Source organism: Rhinopithecus bieti, unplaced genomic scaffold, assembly GCF_001698545.2.
Source record: "Rhinopithecus bieti isolate Rb0 unplaced genomic scaffold, ASM169854v2 scaffold_2572, whole genome shotgun sequence".
Taxonomy (NCBI): Eukaryota; Metazoa; Chordata; class Mammalia; order Primates; family Cercopithecidae; genus Rhinopithecus; species Rhinopithecus bieti.
Window position 1 is genome coordinate 2821516 of NW_016804595.1, and position 22525 is coordinate 2844040.

Sequence of the window (22525 nt, forward strand, 5' to 3'; positions counted from 1 at the left end):
GGTCTCGAACTCCCGACCTCAGGTGATCCATCCTCCTCAGCCTCCCAAAGTGCTGGGATTACAGGTGTGAGCAACCATGCCCTGCTAAATTGTGAGATTTTTAACAAAAGATAAGTTTTGAGTAGAAGCATAGCTAAACATTAACCAACTTTTCCTATAGCCCACTTCCTTATAGCTGCTTATTGCTTTATAGATAATATCTTTGACTCGGTTAAGAAATCTCAAGTTTCCCATTTTGAGATATTTCCCAGATTCTGTACTCCAATGGTGTTATAGGAGTTAAGAAATTATTTTAGATAGAGAGGAAAAGCAGTCTTTGGGAAGCTTTTTTCCTTTTAAAGCAGCTCCAGAAATGTTCCTTGTCTAGCAAGAAAGCTGGGCTGGCAAGCTTTGATATGCAAATGCAGGCCATTAGAAACTTGGTTTACTCAATATGGCGATTCCCCTCTTTTTCTTGTCCCCACATGTGCCTAGCAATATGACCATACCCACATGTGTAGAACATCATGGCATCCTGCATTTGCATATTAAAAGACTAGGTGGGAGGGCCACTTTTTTTGCAGGCTATGTGAATGACATACCTGGTCAAACCAATTCCCTGGGTCATATGCAAATTTGTCACGACTTCCTCCAGCCTCATAATTGGCTGTTGTCTGCTGCACCCGGGATTCCCTCTTTTGGCTTGGAGCCCTCTTCCCTCTGGCTGTGTATGAGGGAGCCTCTTATTTCTTGCATATTAAATTCTCCATTCCTTAAAACCACTCCACTTTTGTCTGTATCATTTTATTTAAACCAGCATGAGACAAAGGACTCCTCCAGTCATTGGAACCGTATCAGTGGGGTCACTGATGCTACTCCATCTGAAGACCCCTTCTAAGAAACGAACTCAGCACAAGAATACACTTTCTACCTCCTTATGATTACATCCCCCATGCCCTAACCAATCAGCAACCCCTAGCTCCTCAGCCACCTACCCACCAAAATTTCCTTAAAAACCCCTGTCCAAAACTTACTGGGGAGGTGATTTGAGGTTCCTTCCCATCTTCTCCCTTGGCTGCCATACCATTATTAAACTATTTCTCTGCTGCAACTCCTGCTGTTTTCATGTATTGGTCTGGCACCATGTAGTGGTTAATAGAACCTGATGGTCCTATAACATCACCCACAAAATTCATATGTTGAATCCCTAAACCCTAACCTCAATGTGACTGAATTTGGAGATAGGGCCATTAAGGAGGTAATTAAGGTTAAATGAGGTCAAAAGGGTGGATCCCTAATCTAACTGGTATCCTTATTAAAAGAAGAGCCTGGGCCAGTGACGGTGGCTCACACCTGTAATCCCAGCACTTTGGGAGGCTGAGGCGGGCAGATCACAAGGGAGATGGAGACCATCCTGGCCAACACGGTGAAACCCCATCTCTACTAAAAATACAAAGCTTGCCTGGTGTGGTGGCGGGTGCCTGTATCCCAGCTACTTGGGAGGCTGAAGCAGGAGAATGGCGTGAACTCGGGAGGCAGAACTTGCAGTGAACCGAGATCGCACCACTGCACTCCAGCCTGGGTGACAGAGTGAGACTCCATCTCAAAAAAGAAAAAAAAAAGAGCCTGGTACAGTGGTGCATGCCTGCAGTGCAAGCTACTCAGGAGGCAAACTGGGGAGGATTGCTTGAGGCCAGAAATTTTGGGCTGTGGTGTGCTGTACTGATCAGGTGTCTGCACTTAGTTCAGCATCAATATGGTGACCTTCTGGGAGTGGAAGCCACCAGGTTGCCTAAGTAGGGTGAACTGGGCCAGGCCCAAAATGGAACAGGTAAAAACTCCCATGCTAGGCTAGGCATGGTGGCTCACACCTGTAATTCTAGCACTTTGGGAGGCCGAGGCAGGCAGATCCCCTGAGGTCAAGAGTTCGAGACCAGCCTGGCCAACATGGTGAAACCCCCATCTCTACTAAAAATACAAAAATTAGCCAGAAATTGCTTGAACTCTGGAGGTGGAGCTTGCAGTGAGCCGAGATGGTGCCACTGCACTCCAGCCTGAGCAAGAGAGCAAGACTCCATCTCAAAAAACAAAACAAAACCTCCCATGCTGATTAGTAATGAGGTCACAGCTGTGAATAGCCACTGTACTCCACCCTGAACAACATCGCAAGACCACACCTCTAAAGAAAAGAACAGACTGCCCTGTCTTCTCACCACGCACAGAGGAAAGGCCATGTGAAGACACAGTGAGAAAGTAGCCATCTACAAGCCGGGAAGAGAAGCCTCACCAGAAACCAACCTTGATGACATGCGGATCTTGGACCTTTAGCCTCCAGAACTGAGAAAATGAATTTCTGTTTAAGCCACCCAGTTGGTGGCACTTTGTTATGGCAGCTTGAGCTAGCTAATACAGACCTAAAATGTTATGTATAGCCTGGATAGAGCTAGTTCTTTATTAATTTCTGGCTGCAAATTGCTCTCTTAAAAAATTAATTGAGAAGCTTCTGGGTTTCCACTTTGTTCTACAGCTACCTGACAGACGGTGTTCATATTTCTTCAGGTGGACCAAGAAGGCAAGGCACTCCTCACCAGATTGCTGTACAGTATTTATGAACTTGGCAGATGAATCACAGTCTTTGTCCTCTCACACACTTGTTCTAGGACACAAAGGCATTGTTCTACCACTGGTGATAGAGAAGGGGAGAAAATAGACAAAATGCATGCCTTCATAAGCATATTTTTAGTGAGGGAAAACAATAAGAAAATACACAATAGGAAGTGCTTCTGTCCTCACTCACTATGGCACTCTGCATTCTTCTTACTGTTTTTCTTCAGCACCCTTAAACACTACCACACATATATTTATCTGTCTCCTTCCACTTGAATGTAAGCTCCTTGAAAGCAAGGACTTTGTTTTATTTGCTGCTGCTGTTTTTTTTTTTTTGTTTGTTTGTTTGTTTGTTTTGAGACAGAATCTTGCCCTGTCGCTTAGGCTGGAGTGCAATGGTGCGACCTCGGCTCACTGCAGCCTCCGGTTCAAGTGATTCTCCTGCCCCAGCCTCCTGAGTAGCTGGGATTACAAGCACCTACCACCACGCCCAGCTAATTTTTGTAGTTTTAGTAGAGATGGGGTTTCACCATGTTGGTCAAGCTGTTCTAGAACTCCTGACATTGTGATCTGCCCGCCTCAGCCTCCCAAAGTGCTAGGATTACAGGCGTGAGTCACTGCGCCTGGCCTTATTTGCTGCTTTATTCCGAATATCCCACTGTCCTTATTAAAAATTTGGCAAAGGCTGGACACAGTGGCCCAATCTGTAATACCAGCACTTTAGGAGGCTGAGTTGGGTGGATTCCTTGAACCCAGGAGTTCAAGAACAGCCTGAGCAACATGGCAAAACACCATCTCTACAAAAAAATACAAAAAAAAAAAAAAAAAAAAAAAGCCAGGCGTGGTGGCACATGCCTGTAGTCCCAGCTATTCAGGAGGCTGAGGTGGAAGGATTACCTGAGGCCTGGGGAGACTGAGGCTGTTGTGAGCTGTGAATGCGCCACTGCACTCCAGTATGGGGGACAGAATGAGTAAAATTAATGGCTAGAAACTAGTCTTTTAATAAATGAGGTCGGGAGGAGGTTTGCAGTGCTCTTACATCGCATGGGAGCGAGATATAGCTGTAGGGACTTAGCTGCTACTGAGAAGTTGACAGTCAAGTGGGCTTTGGAACCACAGGTACAAACTGCTTTCTACATGGGGTTCTGCTGAGTGGAATACAGGGGAAGGACTCTTGATTTATGCTAGGAACATGCCATAGAGACATCACAAGCCTGACTTAAATGGTTGAATGTTGATTCAAGCAGCAGAGAGAGAGAGAGAAAAAAAAGGAAAATGTAGTTGAATATTGACAGCTTCATATGGTTCAACTTAATATGCTTAAGAGGCTCAGCACTAAACATTGCTATGGACTTAAAGCTCTGCAAACAAATGCAGACTGCTTTTCTGCCTAGAACAAGTATATATGGGAGGGTGGACAGAGATTGGTTCTTACACACCAATTTCAGCAATGCATTGAGCATTGATCACAATGATTGCCAGTGATAGGCATGCATTAATGCCGGGGTCGATCAGTTCTTCTCTGGGATTTTACAAAGAGATATTAGGTGAGAAATTTGCTCTTTCACACTAAGTCATCATTTAACTTCATTAGTCTACTGTAAGGAAACTGTCTCCTAGCTGCTTGTTGTCGTGTTCTCTGTCTTGTGACAATTCTAAGAAAATGAGGCCAACAAAAGCACTTGCGGAAATAAGTAAAAAAAATCCTGATACTATTATTTTCCATCAGTGAGCCAATGTAATTCTTTTTTTCCCCCCATTAAGCTGATCTGAGTTGATTTTTTTGTTGTTGTTTTTGTTTTTTGAGACAGCCTCGCTCTGTTACCCAGGCTGGAGTGCAATGTCGCGATCTCGACTCACTGCCACCTCTGCCTCCTGGGTTCAAGCGATTCTCCTGTCTCAGCCTCCTGAGTAGCTGGGACTACAGGCATGCACCACTATGCCTGGCTAATTTAGAGGGTTTCACCGTATCAGTCAGGCTGGTCTTGAACTCCTGACCTCAAATGATCCCCCACCTCGGCCTCCCAAATTGCTGGGATTACAGGCATGAGCCACAGCGCTCTGCCTGATCTGAGTTGATTTCTGTTGCTTGCAACCTGAAGTCCTAATTAATAGTACATGTAAGACCTTCCATGATCTGACAGCATTTTTCTCTTCAGCCTTTCCTAGAAATATAGTCTTCAGGCCTGTTCAACAACCCCACATATACTTACTGCATCTAAGATTCATTTTAAGTATAACTTATTTGAAACATTTCCACATCACTTCCATTCTCAATCCTCCTAAAATTAACCACTTCTTTTTGTAACCCACTGTTTTCCCTAGTGTCCAGAACTCTTTACTGCAGGCACTTGCTCAGTATCTTCTCCAGTATACTGTTAGTTCCCAGGAACTATGCATATACATTTTTTTTTTGTAGTCTCAACACCTAATACATTGCCTGGAACAAGCTAGGGATGCAAATATTTGTCAAAATTCTAAACTGATAATTTCAGGACCCACACAGAGCTTCTTTTTCTGTCACAGTTGTAGCAAATTGCATTAATGACCCCAGTTCTTCACCTCTCCCTATATCCACAGCTTGCAATGTAATTTGGCAGTGCTCTTCTGCTACAGCCAAAAGACATAATTCCCTACCCTTCTGCTCAGCCATCTAACTTACTTTGGCCAAATGGATGTTAGCAGATGTGCAACAAGTGGGAGTCTCAAAAAAGCTTGTGCAATTAGGATGACTGACTTGTGCTTCCACCATCATCATGAAAATTATATACCCAAAGTGGCCCACTGGTCCCAGAAGATGAGAAACAAGTAGAGCACAGCTGCCTCAACTAAGCTACCCAGATAAGCCCAGCCTGAAGGTGAGTCCTCAGAAACCTGTAGAAGCATGAATGAGCCCAGCCAGGATCATACTACCCGAAGCTTGAAACTCCTGACCTAAATAAAAACTATGATTTTTGTTGTTGTTTGTTGCACACTATTACTGTGGCTATAGTTAACCAATATGCACTCTGTCTAATAGAGACCCTTTCCCTGTATTTCTCTGTTAGCAGTAAGAAGTCTTCAAAACTGGTTTGATATTGTCACTATTCAATACACAGAAGTCTTACAAGAAATCTTGAGACCACTGCTAGGGTTGTAGTATGCATATATGTGATTTTTACAGTCCAGCAGAAACACTTTCTTGCTGGGTCCTGGGGCATTATAGGAAGTTTAAAAGAAGTGTAAGGATTTTGAGTTCTAAACAACTTTATAAATATCCTTCAGGATTACCCCCCACCCCATGGGCATTTTTTCCCCAGTAGAAATAAAACCTAATTACTTTCCCCCCCTTTTGTTTGTTTTTGTAAAGGCAATTATTATTAAAGAACATGGTAGCCTTGTAGTGTCTTTAGAAGAAATGCTTGCTAAACATTTATGTGGCCATCATTTTGCTAGGCTTTTACATGAATCTTCAATTATTCATCTGTCATATGAAGTCCCACTGTACAGATGACTAAACTGGGGCTAAGGTTAAGCAACTTGCCTTAATTCATTACTAAGTGGTGGAAATGCTATTGGAATGTATGACTTCTGAACGCCAAAGTCAGTGCTCCTTCACTATTTTATACTGCACCTTTGATTGTTATTACTACTGAAAATTTTAAATAATATAGAAATACGTGAACATTTATTGAATGTATTAGTTCCTTTGAGGACACAGGAATGAAAAAAATGTCATTTAATGGCTTAAAATCACTTTCTTTTGATCCATGTCATGCTTATATGGCACTAGTAGCCACTGTAGTTGCTATTCTGATAAAGTGACTACTACAAATTGATATTTTTCTTCATATTGATATCCAGTTTTGGCAACATGATTGATTAAATACTGCTATCTTCTCCACTGTTTAGTTACTACTGACTTATACAAATTTGACTTCTTTCAGTTTCTTCACCTGTGTAATACCTACCTCATAATGAGGATAAACTATGCATATACAACTAGAAAAGAATAAGTGATTAATGCAGGCTGTCTAGTTGTTTTTTGCATTGTTATTTGGTTTAAATCAAGTTGCAAACTGTTGTGGTAAATGTTGCTATATACCTTGAAATGTGATGATCACAGCCATTTGAACATTTTATTTTTCTGAGTTATCACATGTCCAGGAATTCCAAGGTCAGGTTTTAAGCCCCAACATCTCATTTTAGGCCTAGGACCAATATCAGACTATCTACTTTACAAAAGGGCTTTAGGCAACTTTCTCCTGTTTACAGCTTCCATTACCCACCTTATTCTAAAGACTTTTACCCCTTAAGGAAGCTCAAATATGATATAATCAAGTCAAAATAACAAGTACATATCACCTGTAAAGTATTGCTACAAACAGTTTAATCTCAATGGAAACGAGCTTTCAATTTATAGGAAATAGGTGTTGCAGGCAGACTCCAAGATAGCCCCCAGTGATCCCTCCCCTACTGGTATTCACTGCCTTGCATAATCCATTCCCCTTGATTAACTTCCAACCAATGCAATACCTTGATGTTGAGATGTCACTTCTGTGATTAGATTATAAAGATTCCAACTTTGGTCCTGCCAACAGACCCCCCCCTTGTTGGCTTTGATGAAGCAACTTGCCACATTGGGGAGGCCCATATAGCAAAAATCAGAGAGGGCAGTCTCTGGCCAACAGCTACCTAGGAATTGAGGTCCTCAGTCCAACCCCAAAAGAACTAAACACCAATGATGTGAACTTGAAAATGAAACCTTCCTCAGCAGAGCCTTTTGATGAGACACCAGCCTTGGCTGATACTTTACAGCCTCAAGAGGATCCACCTAAGCTGTGTTAGGATTCCTGAACCACAGGACATTCGAGTTAATGTGTGCTATTTTAACCCACTAAGTTTTGGGGTAATTTATTAAGCAGCAACAGATAACCAATATCAAAGTCTTGTAGAAAAATATTTTATATACACAAAATGTGAGGTGCTTCACACGCTGGAGTGCCCTAAACATTTCAAAAAGTCAATGATAGTTTTAAAATATGAAAGACTATTCTAGATTAAGAAGTCAAAGAAGCATATAACTAAATATTAATAGATAAATACACAAACCTTGATTATTTAGATCTTTTTAAAGTAGAAGTTATAAAAGGCATCTTAGAGCAATGAAGAAATTTGAAATATGGACTAATTAGATATTATGAAATTACTAATTTCCTTAAGTGTGATATTATCGGTGACAAATTATGTTCTTAAGAGTGCCCTCATTCTCATAAGATGCATAATGAGGACGGGCGCAGTGGCTCAAGCCTGTAATCCCAGCACTTTGGGAGGCCGAGACGGGCGGATCACGAGGTCAGGAGATCGAGACCATCCTAGCTAACACGGTGAAACCCCGTCTCTACTAAAAATACAAAAAAACTAGCCGGGCGAGGTGGCAGGCGCCTGTAGTCCCAGCTACTCGGGAGGCTGAGGCAGGAGAATGGCGTAAACCCGGGAGGCGGAGCTTGCAGTGAGCTGAGATCTGGCCACTGCACTCCAGTCCGGGCGACAGAGCGAGACTCCGCCTCAAAAAAAAAAAAAAAAAAAAGATGCATAATGAAGTATCCAGTTGATAAGCATTTAAGTAATTTCAAAAGAAAGTATAAACTATGGAGATAAAGCAAATCTGGCAAAATGTTAATAACTGTGGAATCTAGTTAACAAGTCCATGAATGTTCACTGTACTTTTCTTTCAATTTTTTGGTTTGTTTTGAGACAAAGTCTTGCTCTGTCAACACCCAGGCTGCAGTGCAGTGGCACTATCATGGCTCACTGCAACCCTGACCTCCCAGGCTCAAGTGATCCTCCCACCTCAGCCTTCTGAGTAGCTGGGATTACAGACACACAATATCATGTCTGGCTAATTTTTAATTTTTTTGTAGAGATGCGATCTCTCTCTGTTGCCCAGGCTGGTCTTGAACTCTGGGTTCCAACGATGCTTCCACTTCAGCCTCCCAAAATGCTGGGATTACAAGTGTGAGCCACTGCACCCAGCCTCTTTACATTTTTATGTATGAATATTTTTATTAAAAAATTGAAGGAAAACTCATGAAAAAATGCTATTAAAGTCTTCAAAACTGTATTTATAATCACAACTACATTGCATATAATTTCTACAGAAAATAATGCATTACCGATTAGAATAGTTTTTTAAAAAAATAGATTGAATAACACTTTAAAAGTCTGGAATTTATCTAAGACTTTCAGGAAGGATGATACATCACAAATGGTCTTTTACGCATTTTATCATTTCCTCATAAAATAACCATAACATACAAAGTGATAACTGCTAAGGAACCTACCTCCCACTCTTATCCTCAGAATTATCTCTGTAAAGAATCCATTTTTACCTATGCTTCTTCCATCACTTAAGAACATTATGAGGTAGATAATAAATTTCATTGCATTGCTATTTAGTTATAAATTCAGCTAGTCATATAAATAGTAACATACTCATCTAAAGGAACCTAATGCCAGAAAGAAGATAATAGTTATGAAATGGAGACAATAATAACTTAACTCTTTTGTAGGCAGTGGGGTTTCAAATGCAATATGAAGTACATTAATTCCAAGAGTTGTACCACTAGAGGTGAGATGGCAATGTGAACAGTCTAAAAAATGTTACACTATCTTGATCTACCGATTCCATGTATAAAATGTTCCTAGGGAACTAGTAAGACTCTTGTGAGATTTGTCATATCTTTGCTTGATAGCTGAAAATTGGAAACAGTGCCAGTTAGTAAGAAATGGGTATTATCCATATGATAGAATATTGTATTTATTAATGTGGAGCTCTTTGTACCAAATATAAGTTTAAAAATCAGGTTATCAGAGTATGTATGATACAATGTTTTTTTAATAAAATAAAACACATTTACATACATAGTCACTATGCCACAAGATGTTACGAATAGTTTTCTCTAGATAGTGGCCTTACAGGCAATTTTTATTTGGGGTGTGTGTGTATATGTTTTACTCAGTAAATGTTTATTACTTTTGTATTCAGAAAAAACATTAAGAGAATCATAGGAAAGTTTAACTAAAAAAGAAAATCTTTAAAATATCATATTATTTAACATATCCTTCAAGTGAGATTGCTTCCTTTTGCTAAGCTATATTTTGTAATCTCCACAAAAAACATTAAATAGTAAAATAAAAGTTGATATAAAAAAACTTGCACAGTAATAGGAAGCAGTGTTTACATTTTGCCACTCCTTACATTTTGAAAAGGGAACTCATATTCTTAACCAAGACTATTTCTTATCATTATTCAAAAGTACCTACCTTTCCTAAATATTGCAAATAAATTATTTGTACTTATTAACTGAATGCTAGACTGGACTTACTAACAAGAAAGCAGTGTATTGTAAAGGAACCGGTCAGACTTGGGTTAAATTCCTAATTTTGCCACTTAACTTTGACATAACCACCTAAACCCAATCAACAAAAAGAAAAGTATAGGTTATGTAATTGAGCCAGTGAACAGAATATTTAAAGTCCAGGTACACACCAGGAAGTTGCAATTTAATACTCAGCAAAGTACATATCCCCTTCTATTTACATTTTACTCATTTCCTTTTGATATTCCAGAAGTTTTTACTTAGATTATTCTAGACAATTAGAACCTTTTCTTGCCCATTTGGGGAAGAATTATTCTTCTAAGGCTGTAATTTGGCATTAAGCCAGGAAATTCATGGTTCTTTATACCATGAATATTGAGAATGTTGCTCACTATATTTGGCAATGTCTTCTTTATGAAAAGATCTTTCCCACTTTTGAAAATAGAATAGTTATGCCTCTCTCAAGAAACTGGGTTACCACAGACACAATAAATTGTGTAATTAATGTGATGGTTTCTTCTTTGTGTTAATTGCTAGGATGTTCACACATATCTGTGACCTCCTCTCTAGAAAGTATAGCATGGCATGTACTTTGAGTAGTTAACTCCCATTTTTTTTTTCTCTCTTACATGATTCATCCTATTATGTCTACTTCTGAAAGCAGAGATAATACTGGCCCTCATTTAAAAGGGTTTTAAGGATTAAATATCAGTGTATACTGCCTGGACAACACAGAGGGCTCAAAAATAGTAATTTCACATGACAGGTTCTAGACTTTCAAATAACACAGTTTGATGTACTCTTGCTTATGTCATCACTTGATAAAATTCAACATGTTCCAAACTCCCTTTGAAATAATAGAAAATGACAAAAATAAACAGTCAAATATCAGGACTAGAATGAAAAATGAAGTTACCTCATACAGTGAAGGGCAAAAGAAACTGGATCTAAGTCTGGAGTTAAATTGAGACCTCGTCTGTCTGAACTGATACATGACTAATATAGTTTACCAACTGGCTTTTCTTCATCTAAAATAAGCCATTTAACAAATATATTTTAGGATTTATAACTGACAAATCAAGAAATTATCTTATATTGTTTTAATATATGAATAATTTATAAATTATTTTTATAAATTTTAATATAATTAAAAAAATTTTTAAATAGTCACCCCTAAAACAAGAACCTTGAAATGTATCAGTGGTTGTTTGGAAGAATCGTAGCAATTGAGACAGAGAAGTTTAAATAAAAACGATAATTGACAACAATGAACAGTTTGGTGTACATAAGTAATAAAAGCAAATTATATGAGTAACAGCCCTTATCTTCTCCTTAGTGGCTAAGGTAAGGGGAAGATGTCATTGTCATTGTGTTGTTACTGATTATAGCTCTTTTTAAATTTGTTTTCATACTCTTGAAAACCTACCCAAATTACACAGGAAAATCTCACAGGTCAGCAGTGCAAAAATTTTATTTCTTTGTTTCCCCTCCCCTCCACTTCACAAGATGTAAAATTTTACTTAATCCACAGTATTCTCTTTTTTAATCATCTGTTATCAGTCATGTCAAATGTGAGGAAAAAAACACTAATCAATTAAAAATATCCGTCCCCCTTCCCCACTGCTACAGCAAATTTAGGATAAATCTACAGCATTCACTTACTTTAGCTGGTTCTGATACTGAGGAATACTTTTTTATTTGAGAATCAACACCTAAAGACTTGGCTAATTGTACAGCATTTGAATCATCACTGATAAGTGTTCCAAGAGCCACAAGAAGTCTAAAAGTGGCTTCTAAGTCTTGTACTACTTCCAAGATTGTGCTAATTAGTGACAAACATTGAGCTTTCCCTTCAATGTTATGGTCTTTATGAAAACAAACAGAATAGTTCAGGGCCAATGTAGCCAGAGCAATGTGAATGTTCTTATTGCTCCCTGATTTCAGTTCTATTGCATGGGACATCAGTGATTCCCTCTGGGACATCATAAGTTTTTGTCCTGCCTGGCCAACAAAACAATTGCAAAAAGTCCTGAGAGCAAGCAGCTGGTTTGCTGGCTTTCCTTTAGGGTTCAGAAGATTGATAAGATGACTGCTGAACTGAGTCCCTTCCTTTTCATTGCAGAAGTTCTCATTCACACTGGGGTGTTTAATTGACAACCGAAGAATGTCAAGTGCAGGAAAGACAATATCTATTAAAAAAAAAAAGTCATGAATGCTTATGAAAATAAAGAAAATTTCTTTTGACTATCAACTTTTAAGGATTTTATTTTCCCACTACAAAATTAACCATTTTAGAAAATGTGAAAATCATGTGTCGGCTTTAAAAAATGCATATATTTCTGAAACTTTTGTTAATTTTCATAATTTTATATAAACTAGATTAATTACTGCAAGATCATATTCACTTTAAAATAAAGTAACTCTCTCACGTTATCAAATAGCCTACACACTGTGAGTATTCAAAAATGAAGGGAAAGAATGGGGTTCAGACCTTGCTTTTAAAACTTCTGAAGACCGAACAATTAAACGGGAAATCCTTTTTTTTTTTTGAGATAGAGTTTCACTCTTGTTGCCCAGGCTGGATTGCAATGGCGTGATCTTGGCTTGCTGCAACCTCCACCTCCCGGGTTCAAGCAATTCTCCTGTCTCAGCCTCCCAAGTAGCTGGGATTACAGGTGCATGTCGCCACATCCGGCTAATTTTTGTATTTTTAGTAGAGACGAGGTTTCATCATATTGGTCAGGTTGGTCTCAAACTCCTGACCTCAGGTAATCCACCCACCTTGGCCTCCCAAAGTGCTGGGATTACAGGCATGGGCCACCGAGCCCAGTCAGAAAGTTCTTAAGAATTCCAGTTAACAAGTGATAGGATGCTTATAGGTTGGTGGGAGCTTTATAATCAAGGACTTGGGTAGATGCCATCTGAATGAATGCACAAAGTAATCTTAGCATCACCAAAGGTGAGAAAATCCAACATTATGTGCTCCATAATATAAAAGTAGTATGCATCATTTATAAAGAATTTTACCTAAAAAAAACTCCTACTGAACCAGAATCTAATTTTGCCACTAGCAATAAATACAGAGATGGAGGAACACATCAGCAAAATCCATATTATGGGATTTTATTGGAAAAAAAAAAAAAAAGGCTTTTTCTCCAATAAATCAATGGCATGAAAACAAACAAACAAACAAACAAACAAAACAAAAAATGGGCAAGGACTCTTTGGGAATCAAAGAAGACTTAACTGACATAATTGGAAAAAAAAAAAAACTTATAATGCATGTTTGTAGCCTAGGGTTAACAGGTCACTAAGAGTATCTTGGATGCCTGGCAGGGAATCCACAAATGCTCTGAAACAGTAAACAAACTGGTGCATATATGGGGATCATTGTATTACCTTCAGATTCTCATAAGGCCCGTAATGAAAATAAGATTATCAATTCCAGTAGTGTAGTGAACGCTTTTCGTGAAGATTTTCCATAGTGAACTAGAACTACCCAAGTTAACTTTTATTTAATCTACAAATACCAGTAATATTGATAGAAACGAAGATAAAACTTCTTGCTTTCTGGTTATATTTTTGAAGAGTGTTTATTTACCTTCAGGCCAGTTAATAGCTTTCCACAAAATCTGAAGTTGCTGGACTGTGGGTTTTTCTGAAGAACTGTTACATATTAGAGACAGTATCTTCTCAAGTAGTATCAAGTCATCCTCAGTTAACTTCTTCTCTTCAGGTGCAGTTCCATTAAGTTCCTTCAGTTTACCTAAAACCCAAAACCAAACTTTCAAAATTTCCTAACTGTAATTGGCCAGATAATACATAAATGCCAAGACTTTCAATAAAAGTACTCTAGTGTACACCATGGGGATTTAAGATGTTTCTCAGCAATTATCACAATTATCAAAAACCATAAAGTAAGGATAAGGCTTGTGAGCTTTGTCTTTTTTTCTTTTCCTTTGAGATGGAGTGTTGCTCAGTTACCCAGGCTGGAGTGCAGTGGTGTGATCTCGGCTCACTGCAAGCTCCACCTCCCGGGTTCAAGCAATTCTCCTGCCTCAGTTTCCCAAGTAGCTGGGATTACAGGCGCCTGCCACCATGCCCAGCTAATTTTTTGTGTTTTTAGTGGAGACAGGGTTTCACCGTGTTAGCCAGGATGGTCTCGATCTCCTGACCTCATGATCCACCCTCCTCAGACTCCCCAAGTGCTGGGATTACAGCCGTGAGCCATCACACCCAGCCCTATTTTTTTTGTTGTTGTTTTTTTGAGACAGAATCTCACTCTGTTGCCCAGGCTGGAGTGCAGTGGCTTGATCTTGGCTCACTGCAACCTCTGCCATCGAGATTCAAGCAACCCTCCTGCTCCCGCCTCCCAAGTAGCTGGGACTACCAGCATGCACCACCACACCAGCTAATTTTTGCATTCTTAGTAGAGATGGGGTTTCACCATGTTGGCCAGGCAGACCAACATGGTGACCAACTCCTGACCTCAAGTGACCCGCCTGCCCTGAACTCCCAAACTGCTGGGATTACAGGCACGAGCCACCACGTCCAGCCTCCATTTTGAATGACTTTCAAAGAAATATGTGTAATATATATTCAAGTATAAATCAATAACCTAGTTTCTCCATGAGAAAATTTATAACAACTTTTTAGCCAATTTATGTCAACTTCTACAGTTGTCAATGAAATAGTCAAAAGAGTTAAATGCTTACTGATAACATTTAATTTATGACTTAGTTCCATATGCATATCTGATGTCACATTATTTTAAAAATTTATTTAATGGACATACTGCCCTTTCTTCCCATGTTCACATTTCATGAAACAATTTCCTTCAAATCCTTCACATGTATCTTTAGTATCAGTATCCTTTTTTTGACTTTGAGTTACTGTGTTTCTTTAAAATCTTTATCTCAAGAATAAAAAAGTCCAAATTCCGATAATAAAGGTAAATTATCCAAATTTACACCGTTGAAATCAATTATAAATGGAAACTAGGGCCTGTTTCACTAATCTCAGGTATTAACAACTTTAACTCTAATAAACAAAAATCAAGTTTATTAAGGAATGCAGATATCAAGATACCTGTTAGATTTTCACGAGTTTTTTAAAAACATCTAAAAGTGTGCATATACTACATTATTCAAAATAAAGCAATTAAGAAAACATTAATGAGTGATTTTTATAAATTTTTACAATACTGACCCTGCCTTATACTCTGGTAAGTATGTTATGTTATGTTATCCCAATTAATTCTCATCATAATCTTTGTGGCGAACAAGCTAACAGTACCCTTAGTCCAAAGCAACAACAACAAAACACTGTTATTTTGTTTTGAGGAACACAAACAGAAAAAGCAATCAAAGTCGCTAAAGCAGATTCATTTCTTTTTTTTTTTCTTGAGACGGAGTCTTGCTCTGTTGCCCAGGCTGGAGTGCAGTGGCACGATCTCGGGCTCACTGCAACTGAACCACCTCCCAGATTCAAGTGATTCTCATGCCAGAGTAGCTGTGATTACAGGCGCCCACCTCCATGCCCAGCTAATTTTTGTAATTTTAGTAGAGATAGGGTTTCACCATGTTAGCCAGGCTAGTCTTGAATTCCTGACCTCAGGCAGTTCGCCCACCTTGGCCTCCCAAAATGCTGGGATTACAGGCATGAGCCACTGCACCAGGCCAGCAGATTCATTTCTAATGGGCAATTGAAAATGAACTTGTGTTATTTCTGAGGGCCACTAATTTTTTAAAGATAAGATCTTTATTTTTCAAATGCTTGACTCATTGATGTTCATTAATTTTTTTTAAAAAAACATTAAGAGCCTGGGTGGGTAGAATTCACATTTTCTACCTTTAATTTTTTTTATTAAAGTCATCATAAATTACTTACTTTACATTTGTGTAAGGCTTCTTAGAAAGTATTATGGATCCTTTACCAGATTGTATATTTGTGGTGGACATAGTTGTTTAATACCACAATAGAAATCTCTATTCATATTAAGTATCCAATTCCTGACACATGTTGGGAAGAGAAACAACCTTGATGACATCTCAAACAGTCTGTGAATATGTGAAAAAATTAATTAAAGAGACTTACCTAATATTTGTGTAGGGTTTGCTTGGTCAAATGTGACAGCCTCTTTTTTAGGGAAATAAATATTCATTGTTTTAGATGCAGCTGCTCGGTAGGCACTATTCCCTATTTAAAGAATAGAAGATGATGGCAACCATAAGTAGTGATCAAAAATGAGATTTTACTAACTATATGACTTAGTTTTGACAATTATTGAGATACGCAACTATTCAGTGCATGCAATAAACAAGCAACCTCAAGGGGAAAAATATCCACAATATTTTGGTTAATTTATATTTATTGATATAATATTTTTTGCTTTGGGGAATGGAAGCTTAAATGTAGAACAAGATCATCTCATAGTTTCTACTTCTTTTTTTTCTTTCTGAGACAGGGTGCAGTGGTGCAATTACAGCTCACTACAGCCTCGACCTTCTGGGTTCAAGCGATCCTCCCACCTCAGCCTCCCAAAGTGCTTGGATTACAGGTGTGAACCACCAAGCCTGGTCTAAGATTCAATCTAAATTATACATTTTAAAAAATGTCAAAGAATAGCATATAATTATATGAAACTTTCCATTCTCATCTTCTCTAAGGCATGCTGATCTCTCCCTTTTTATGTCTTCTATCGCTTATTCCAAATGATGTAGTAGGCATTATCGTTTGCTCTAATCTTTTTCTGCATCATCTTTATAAATTCCCAAGTTATAAATCCCTGAAGGACAGGAGTCCTAGTCTTTTTTTTTTTTTTTTTAATTATTTTATTAAGTTTCAGAGTACATGTGCAGGATGTGCAAGTTTGTTACATAGGTAAATGTGTGCCATGATGGTTTGCTGAGGAGTCCTAGCCTTTTTTTTTTTTTTTTTTTTTTGAGACAGAGTCTCGCTCTGTTGCCCAGGCTGGAGTACAGTGGCGGAATCTCGGCTCACTGCAACCTCCACCTCCTGAGTTCAAGCAATTCTCCTGCCTCAGCCTCCAGAATAGCTGGGATTACAGGCATGTACCACCACACCTGGCTAATTTTTGTATTTTTAGTAGAGACAGGGTTTCACCATATTGACCAGGCTGGTCTTGAACTCCTGACCTCGTCATCCGCCTGCCTCGGCCTCCCAAAGTGCTGGGATTACAGGCGTGAGCCACCGTGCCCGGCCACCTTTGGGATTTTTATGAAAGCTCCATCATGGAGGCATGACTGATTTTTTTTTTTTTTTTTACAGACATGAGCCACCAGGCCCGTCCAAGTCCTAGTCTTTTACACTTTTTTTCACATCTTAAGTCTCTATTATATGAACAGAACTCAGTATCTGATCATGAACAAACTGGCACATGATGAAAATTCATCAATATTCAATGAATAAAGTGACTTCAATTAAGTATAATTTAAATCTAATTTACATCTCAAATTTCAAATCTGAATCAGTGTAGACCCATTTTGTTTTAATGTATGTACATTTAAGGTACTGTGCAAAAATATGAATAAAAGATTTATTTTAATATTCTGAGTATATCAGGAATAGAAAGGGATGAAGGTAAAGATGAAACACTTAGTGAGACTGGTGTATAAAATTAATTCTGTTTATAAAGAATAAATTTTTCTCGACATAAAAATTAGCTATACACACACTGTCTGCATTCTTGGTCATTATAGTCTAGTAGTTGTGTTAAGAATGCAAATATTAATCAAATATCATCCAAATACGTATAATGAAAAGTTCCCTGATGGAAAAGTTCAGGATGCAATGAAAGATAAGAGTAGGTGATCTAGCAAAGGACATATGTGTGTATTCAGAAAAATTTCACTGAGCTTATCTAATTTGTATTACACAATTAAGTAAAAAAGAAAAGGCAGAAAAACAGCCAATAATTTGTGGTCTAAATGACAAGGCAAAGGGCAATACATAAGTATGTCAAAAGAAAACAGTGAGTTCAAAGCTCTGGAGGTAGAAAACAGTATTACATGCTCAAGAAACTGACACCAGTCAGTATGGCTGGACAGAGGAAAGCCAGAGAGGAATGTGAGGCAAAGCAAAATAAAAATATTCACTGGGAAGCCACTGAAGAGTTTTTTAATCAAGGGAGGTGCATAAACATAAGAGTAAACAATAAAATGATCACTGTCTGCAATATGGATCATGGAGAGACCAATTTGGAAGTTATTTCATTATTCTAGGCAAGAGGTGACATTAGCTTGTACTAAGGTATATAAAGCTCCAATATACACACCATACTGTTAAAAACTAACTTCTGGAAAATGGGAGGGAGCACTGTTAACTTTTGTTAACAAGTACAGCTAACAATTACTAAGCATCAATTTGGTAAAAAGTTATTTACATAAATTTTATAATTTTAAGCTCTTAATTCTAGGAAGTAGATATTACTTCAACTTTGCAAATGAGAAAAACAAAAGCACAGACACATCAAATAAATTGTTCAAGGTCAAGCAGATAAAAAGTAGTAGAGCTGAGATTTGAATTTAGATTCTCACTCCAGAATTCATAATCTTAATTAGTTACTATGTTATACGTCAGTATTGCTAACCAATGTTACTTATGCAATTAAAAAATAGCTTACAAAATCACATGCCACGTGATGGACATGGTAGCATGCGCATGTAAACCCAAACTACTCAGGAGGCTGAGGTGCGAGGATCATGTGAGCCCCGGAGTTTGAGCCCAGCCCAGGCAACAAAACAAGATCCCATCTCAAAAGTAATAAAAAATAAAAACACATGCTAGGTTAGTTATTGAGTGGTAGGTTTATGGGTGTTTATTTTAATGATGAATAACATATATGTTACTCAATTTCTCTTATATAAATTACGAAGAATATAAAAATTAAGTAGAAAAAAAAATGCCAAGGTATCTGTCAAACTTGAAAGAGATGAACCACAAATTTATCTCTGTGTTTTACTGGCAGCCAATACAGAGGAAAACATACCAGCACATATTCAATGAACAAGTTAGGTATGTCAGACTGTAGACTAGATAACTAAGGATTAAAAAACAATTAGTTGCTCAGAAGAATGATAGCTATTCCAGGCCTAAATCACAGAAGCAAATTCTTTCCTGAGTCTTCTTAAAGAGACCAATTTATAATCCAGTGAATAACATTCTCAACACATTAAGTAAGAATGAAGAGATGAGAATAAACATAGACTTTGTAATAGAAGTGAGGAAAGCAGACTTACTACAGTAAAACAGTAGTTTCTGTTCCTAGATGCATATTAGAATCACACTGGAAGATTATAAAACTACCCTTTGCCAAGTCCCTAACTCACAGCAGAATTAGACTAAGTAAGCATCTCTGGGGATAAGGCTGAAGTACGTTTGGAAAGCTCCCCAGATGATTCTAATACGTAGTAATGAGACAATTCTGAGAAAACTCGAAAAGCCAGACAAGTTTGGTCTTGATTTACTACATAAAAAGTTCTCAACCAAGAAAATGACACAAATTTTCTTACCCTTTTCATTAAATAAAAGTTCCAATGAATTTTTAACATCTAAAAAAAGGAAAAGAAACAAAAGTATGTACCTGTAAATGGATCAACTCCGGCCATGGTAGTTCCTATACTTGTAGAACCTGGTACATAACGACCAGCACCTACAATACAATAATACTCGTAGTAAGCAAAGGTGACTGCAAATTACAAAGTTCAAACTCTCCTTTGCTTATTTCCATTATTAAGCAGAATTCACAATGGTGTCATACTATACATAATAAATATGCCATAAATTTAATACAGAAAAATGCTGAGAACAGTGCCTGGGCATGTCATAAGTGCCCAATAAATGTTAGCTACAAAGTAAACATTACATGCCTTATATATTATAATTGTAGAAATTTAGTAAATTACAAAAATGTAAGTGGATTGGAGAGAAATAAAAGTTTGCAGAAAGAAATGTGAATGCTATTTTATTGAAGTAAAGGGGTGGGACTAACTAGCACATAAGACAATTGGAAAAGACTCAGGTAAGTTAGAGATACTATGACAACAGCCCAGTCACATTTTATTATAGATAATACTTGTGGCTGTCCTATTGAAAATAGAAAGAAGGAAAGATAAAAAGTAAGTATAGAGAGAGAATCAGCAGGATTTGGAGATATTCAGAATACTGGATCAGCCTTTATGGGAAGAAGAAAAATGAGCTACTGTTCTAGCCTCTCTCAATTTACACTCCAGGAGTTGTTATAATCGGTGCAACACATACAGAAAAGCCAAATTAAAAAAGCAAAACCAGAAAAAGAGTAAGATTAATTAAAATAATGAGAAACACAGAATAAATGGGTTTGTTGAAATTTAACCATATGCCAGCTAGTCATCTTCTATGCATATATTCATTATAGTATTCTATAGATACCATTATAATTCACAATATTTTAGAAGCAGAAGGCTGAATAACTTGCCCAAGGCATTAAGCTCTTAAGAGGTAAAGTACCATCTCACACTTTTCTAAATATGGTTTTCTGACCACCTGAATGAATCACAGTTTCAATACACAGATTTCCAGAGTCCACTCATAACCCAGGGGTACTCCAACCTGGCTCCACTTTAGAAACACTTGGGGAACTTTAAGATCGCTAGGCATGGTGGCTCACGCCTGTAAACCCAGCACTTTGGGAGGCTGAGGTGGGCGGATCACCTGAGATCAGGAGTTCGAGACCAGCCTGCCCAACATGGAGAAACCCCGGTCGCTACTAAAAGTACAAAATTAGCCAGGCATGGTGGCGCATGCCTGCAATTCTGGCTATTCAGGAGGCTGAGGCAGGAGAATTGCTTAAACATGCGAGGCAGAGGTTGTGGTGAGCTGAGATCGCACCATTGCACTCCAGCCTGGGCAACAAGAGCAAAACTCTTGACTCGAAAAACAGAAAAAAAATCTGGCCGGGCGCCGTGGCTCAAGGCTGTAATCCCAGCACTTTGGGAGGCCGAGACGGCGCGGATTCACGAGGTCAGGAGATTGAGACCATCCTGGCTAACACGGTTGGAAACCCCGTCTCTACTAAAAATCAAAAAACCTAGCCGGGCGAGGTGGGCGGGCCGCCTGTAGTTCCCAGCTACTTCGGAGGCTGAAGCAGGAGAATGGCATAAACCCGGGAGGCGGAGCTTGCAGTGAGCTGAGAAATCCCGGCACTGCACTCCAGCCCGGGCCGACAGAGGCAAGACTCCCGTCTCAAAAAAAAAAAAAAAAAAAAAAAAAATCTAAAATCAAACTACCAACCAAGGTCATTTATTTAATTAGAATCCTTTGGTGAGAGATCAGATCATGAATAGTTTTAATTTTAACCTCCTCACTAATCTATTGAATCAGAATCTCTTGGCTGTAGAACACTGGGATAAGTAATTTAAACAAGCTTCCCAGATCATTCTAATAAACATTAGCAGTTTAAGGACAGCATAAATTAATATGGGAAAGAAAGAAGAATTAAGATTGACTTTAAGTTGTAGCCAGACAGGGAAATCTTTTGGCCCCAGTGCCACTGACAAAGTTCGGAAAACATCATCATCAACAATGACTAACATACACTGATGGCCTAAATATACGCCAGGCATTTTGCTTAACACTTACACATATTATGCCATTTTATTTTCATACCTCAATATGGTAGAGGCTGTTATATATTTATATAAAAGGTATTCAATTATCCTAATGATACCCTAATTCTCTTGGACATTGTGTATGCTATCTTGCATATCTGCATAATCACTGCATCTTCTGAGTTACTGACATTATGGAACAGTGAGATATACTCTGGTTATAATGGCCCCCGGAGTTTTCTTGATTTTGGTGGTATTAGTTGAAGCTTGGTATGTTCTTTCTGTTCCGGAAAAAAAGGCGCCAAAGTGATTTGGATTCTCACTTGGTATTAAGTTTCAGGGCATCACTGTTTCTGAACTGCTGATAAAGAGAAAGCCATCTTATCTAGTCTTCAGATCCTTACTACCATTTGAAATCACATTATGTTATCAAAGACTTCCTTAACAGCCACTGTACTATCACAGCATTTAGTGCGATAGTTAATTATTTTCATTTACTGGTTATCAATGCACATTGTACAACCATTTGCATCTGGGCCACAAGAACATTCACAGGAAAAAGGAAGCTCACTGACAGCAATCCACAACTTCATGACACTAACTTAACATTGTATGTTTGTCCAATCTCTGGCTTACAGAGGACTGTAGATTGTGATTTTTATAGCTCACAGTACTAATCTGCAAGGCCAGTGGATATCTAAAGGCTATGATCTCTTCCCAAACTGAGTATACTGTCGAGGAACTCTGTCTGAAGATCCAACAACAGCATCATATAAGATATCAAAAGCCATTCTGAAAATAGAGACTTCTTCAGCTGCCTTAAAGTCTAACTCTGGCAACTTTTTCCAGTAGTGTTGACGCTGAGGCATGCATACCTTGGTAAATAAATTCATTTTGAAGAGATACACCAACACTTCAAGGGCTTCAAGAAGGACATTAATAACTTAGATTAGGAAGACTATTCCTGGG

General features: G+C 38.3%; 1 protein-coding gene across 2 annotated transcripts in view; it reads right to left on the reverse strand.

The window, feature by feature from the left end:
- Positions 1–11400: 11400 nt before the first annotated feature.
- Positions 11401–22525, reverse strand: part of PLAA (phospholipase A2 activating protein) — a 43449-nt gene continuing 32324 nt past the window's right edge. For both annotated transcript variants that reach the window (XM_017869323.1, XM_017869324.1), the window contains exons 11-14: positions 19552–19620; positions 16044–16145; positions 13549–13713; positions 11401–12136 (exon numbers count right to left, since the gene is read on the reverse strand). In XM_017869323.1, the coding sequence (XP_017724812.1) occupies positions 11571–12136; positions 13549–13713; positions 16044–16145; positions 19552–19620 (902 nt within the window). In that variant the 3' untranslated portion in view covers positions 11401–11570. The remainder of the gene's footprint in view (positions 12137–13548; positions 13714–16043; positions 16146–19551; positions 19621–22525) is intronic.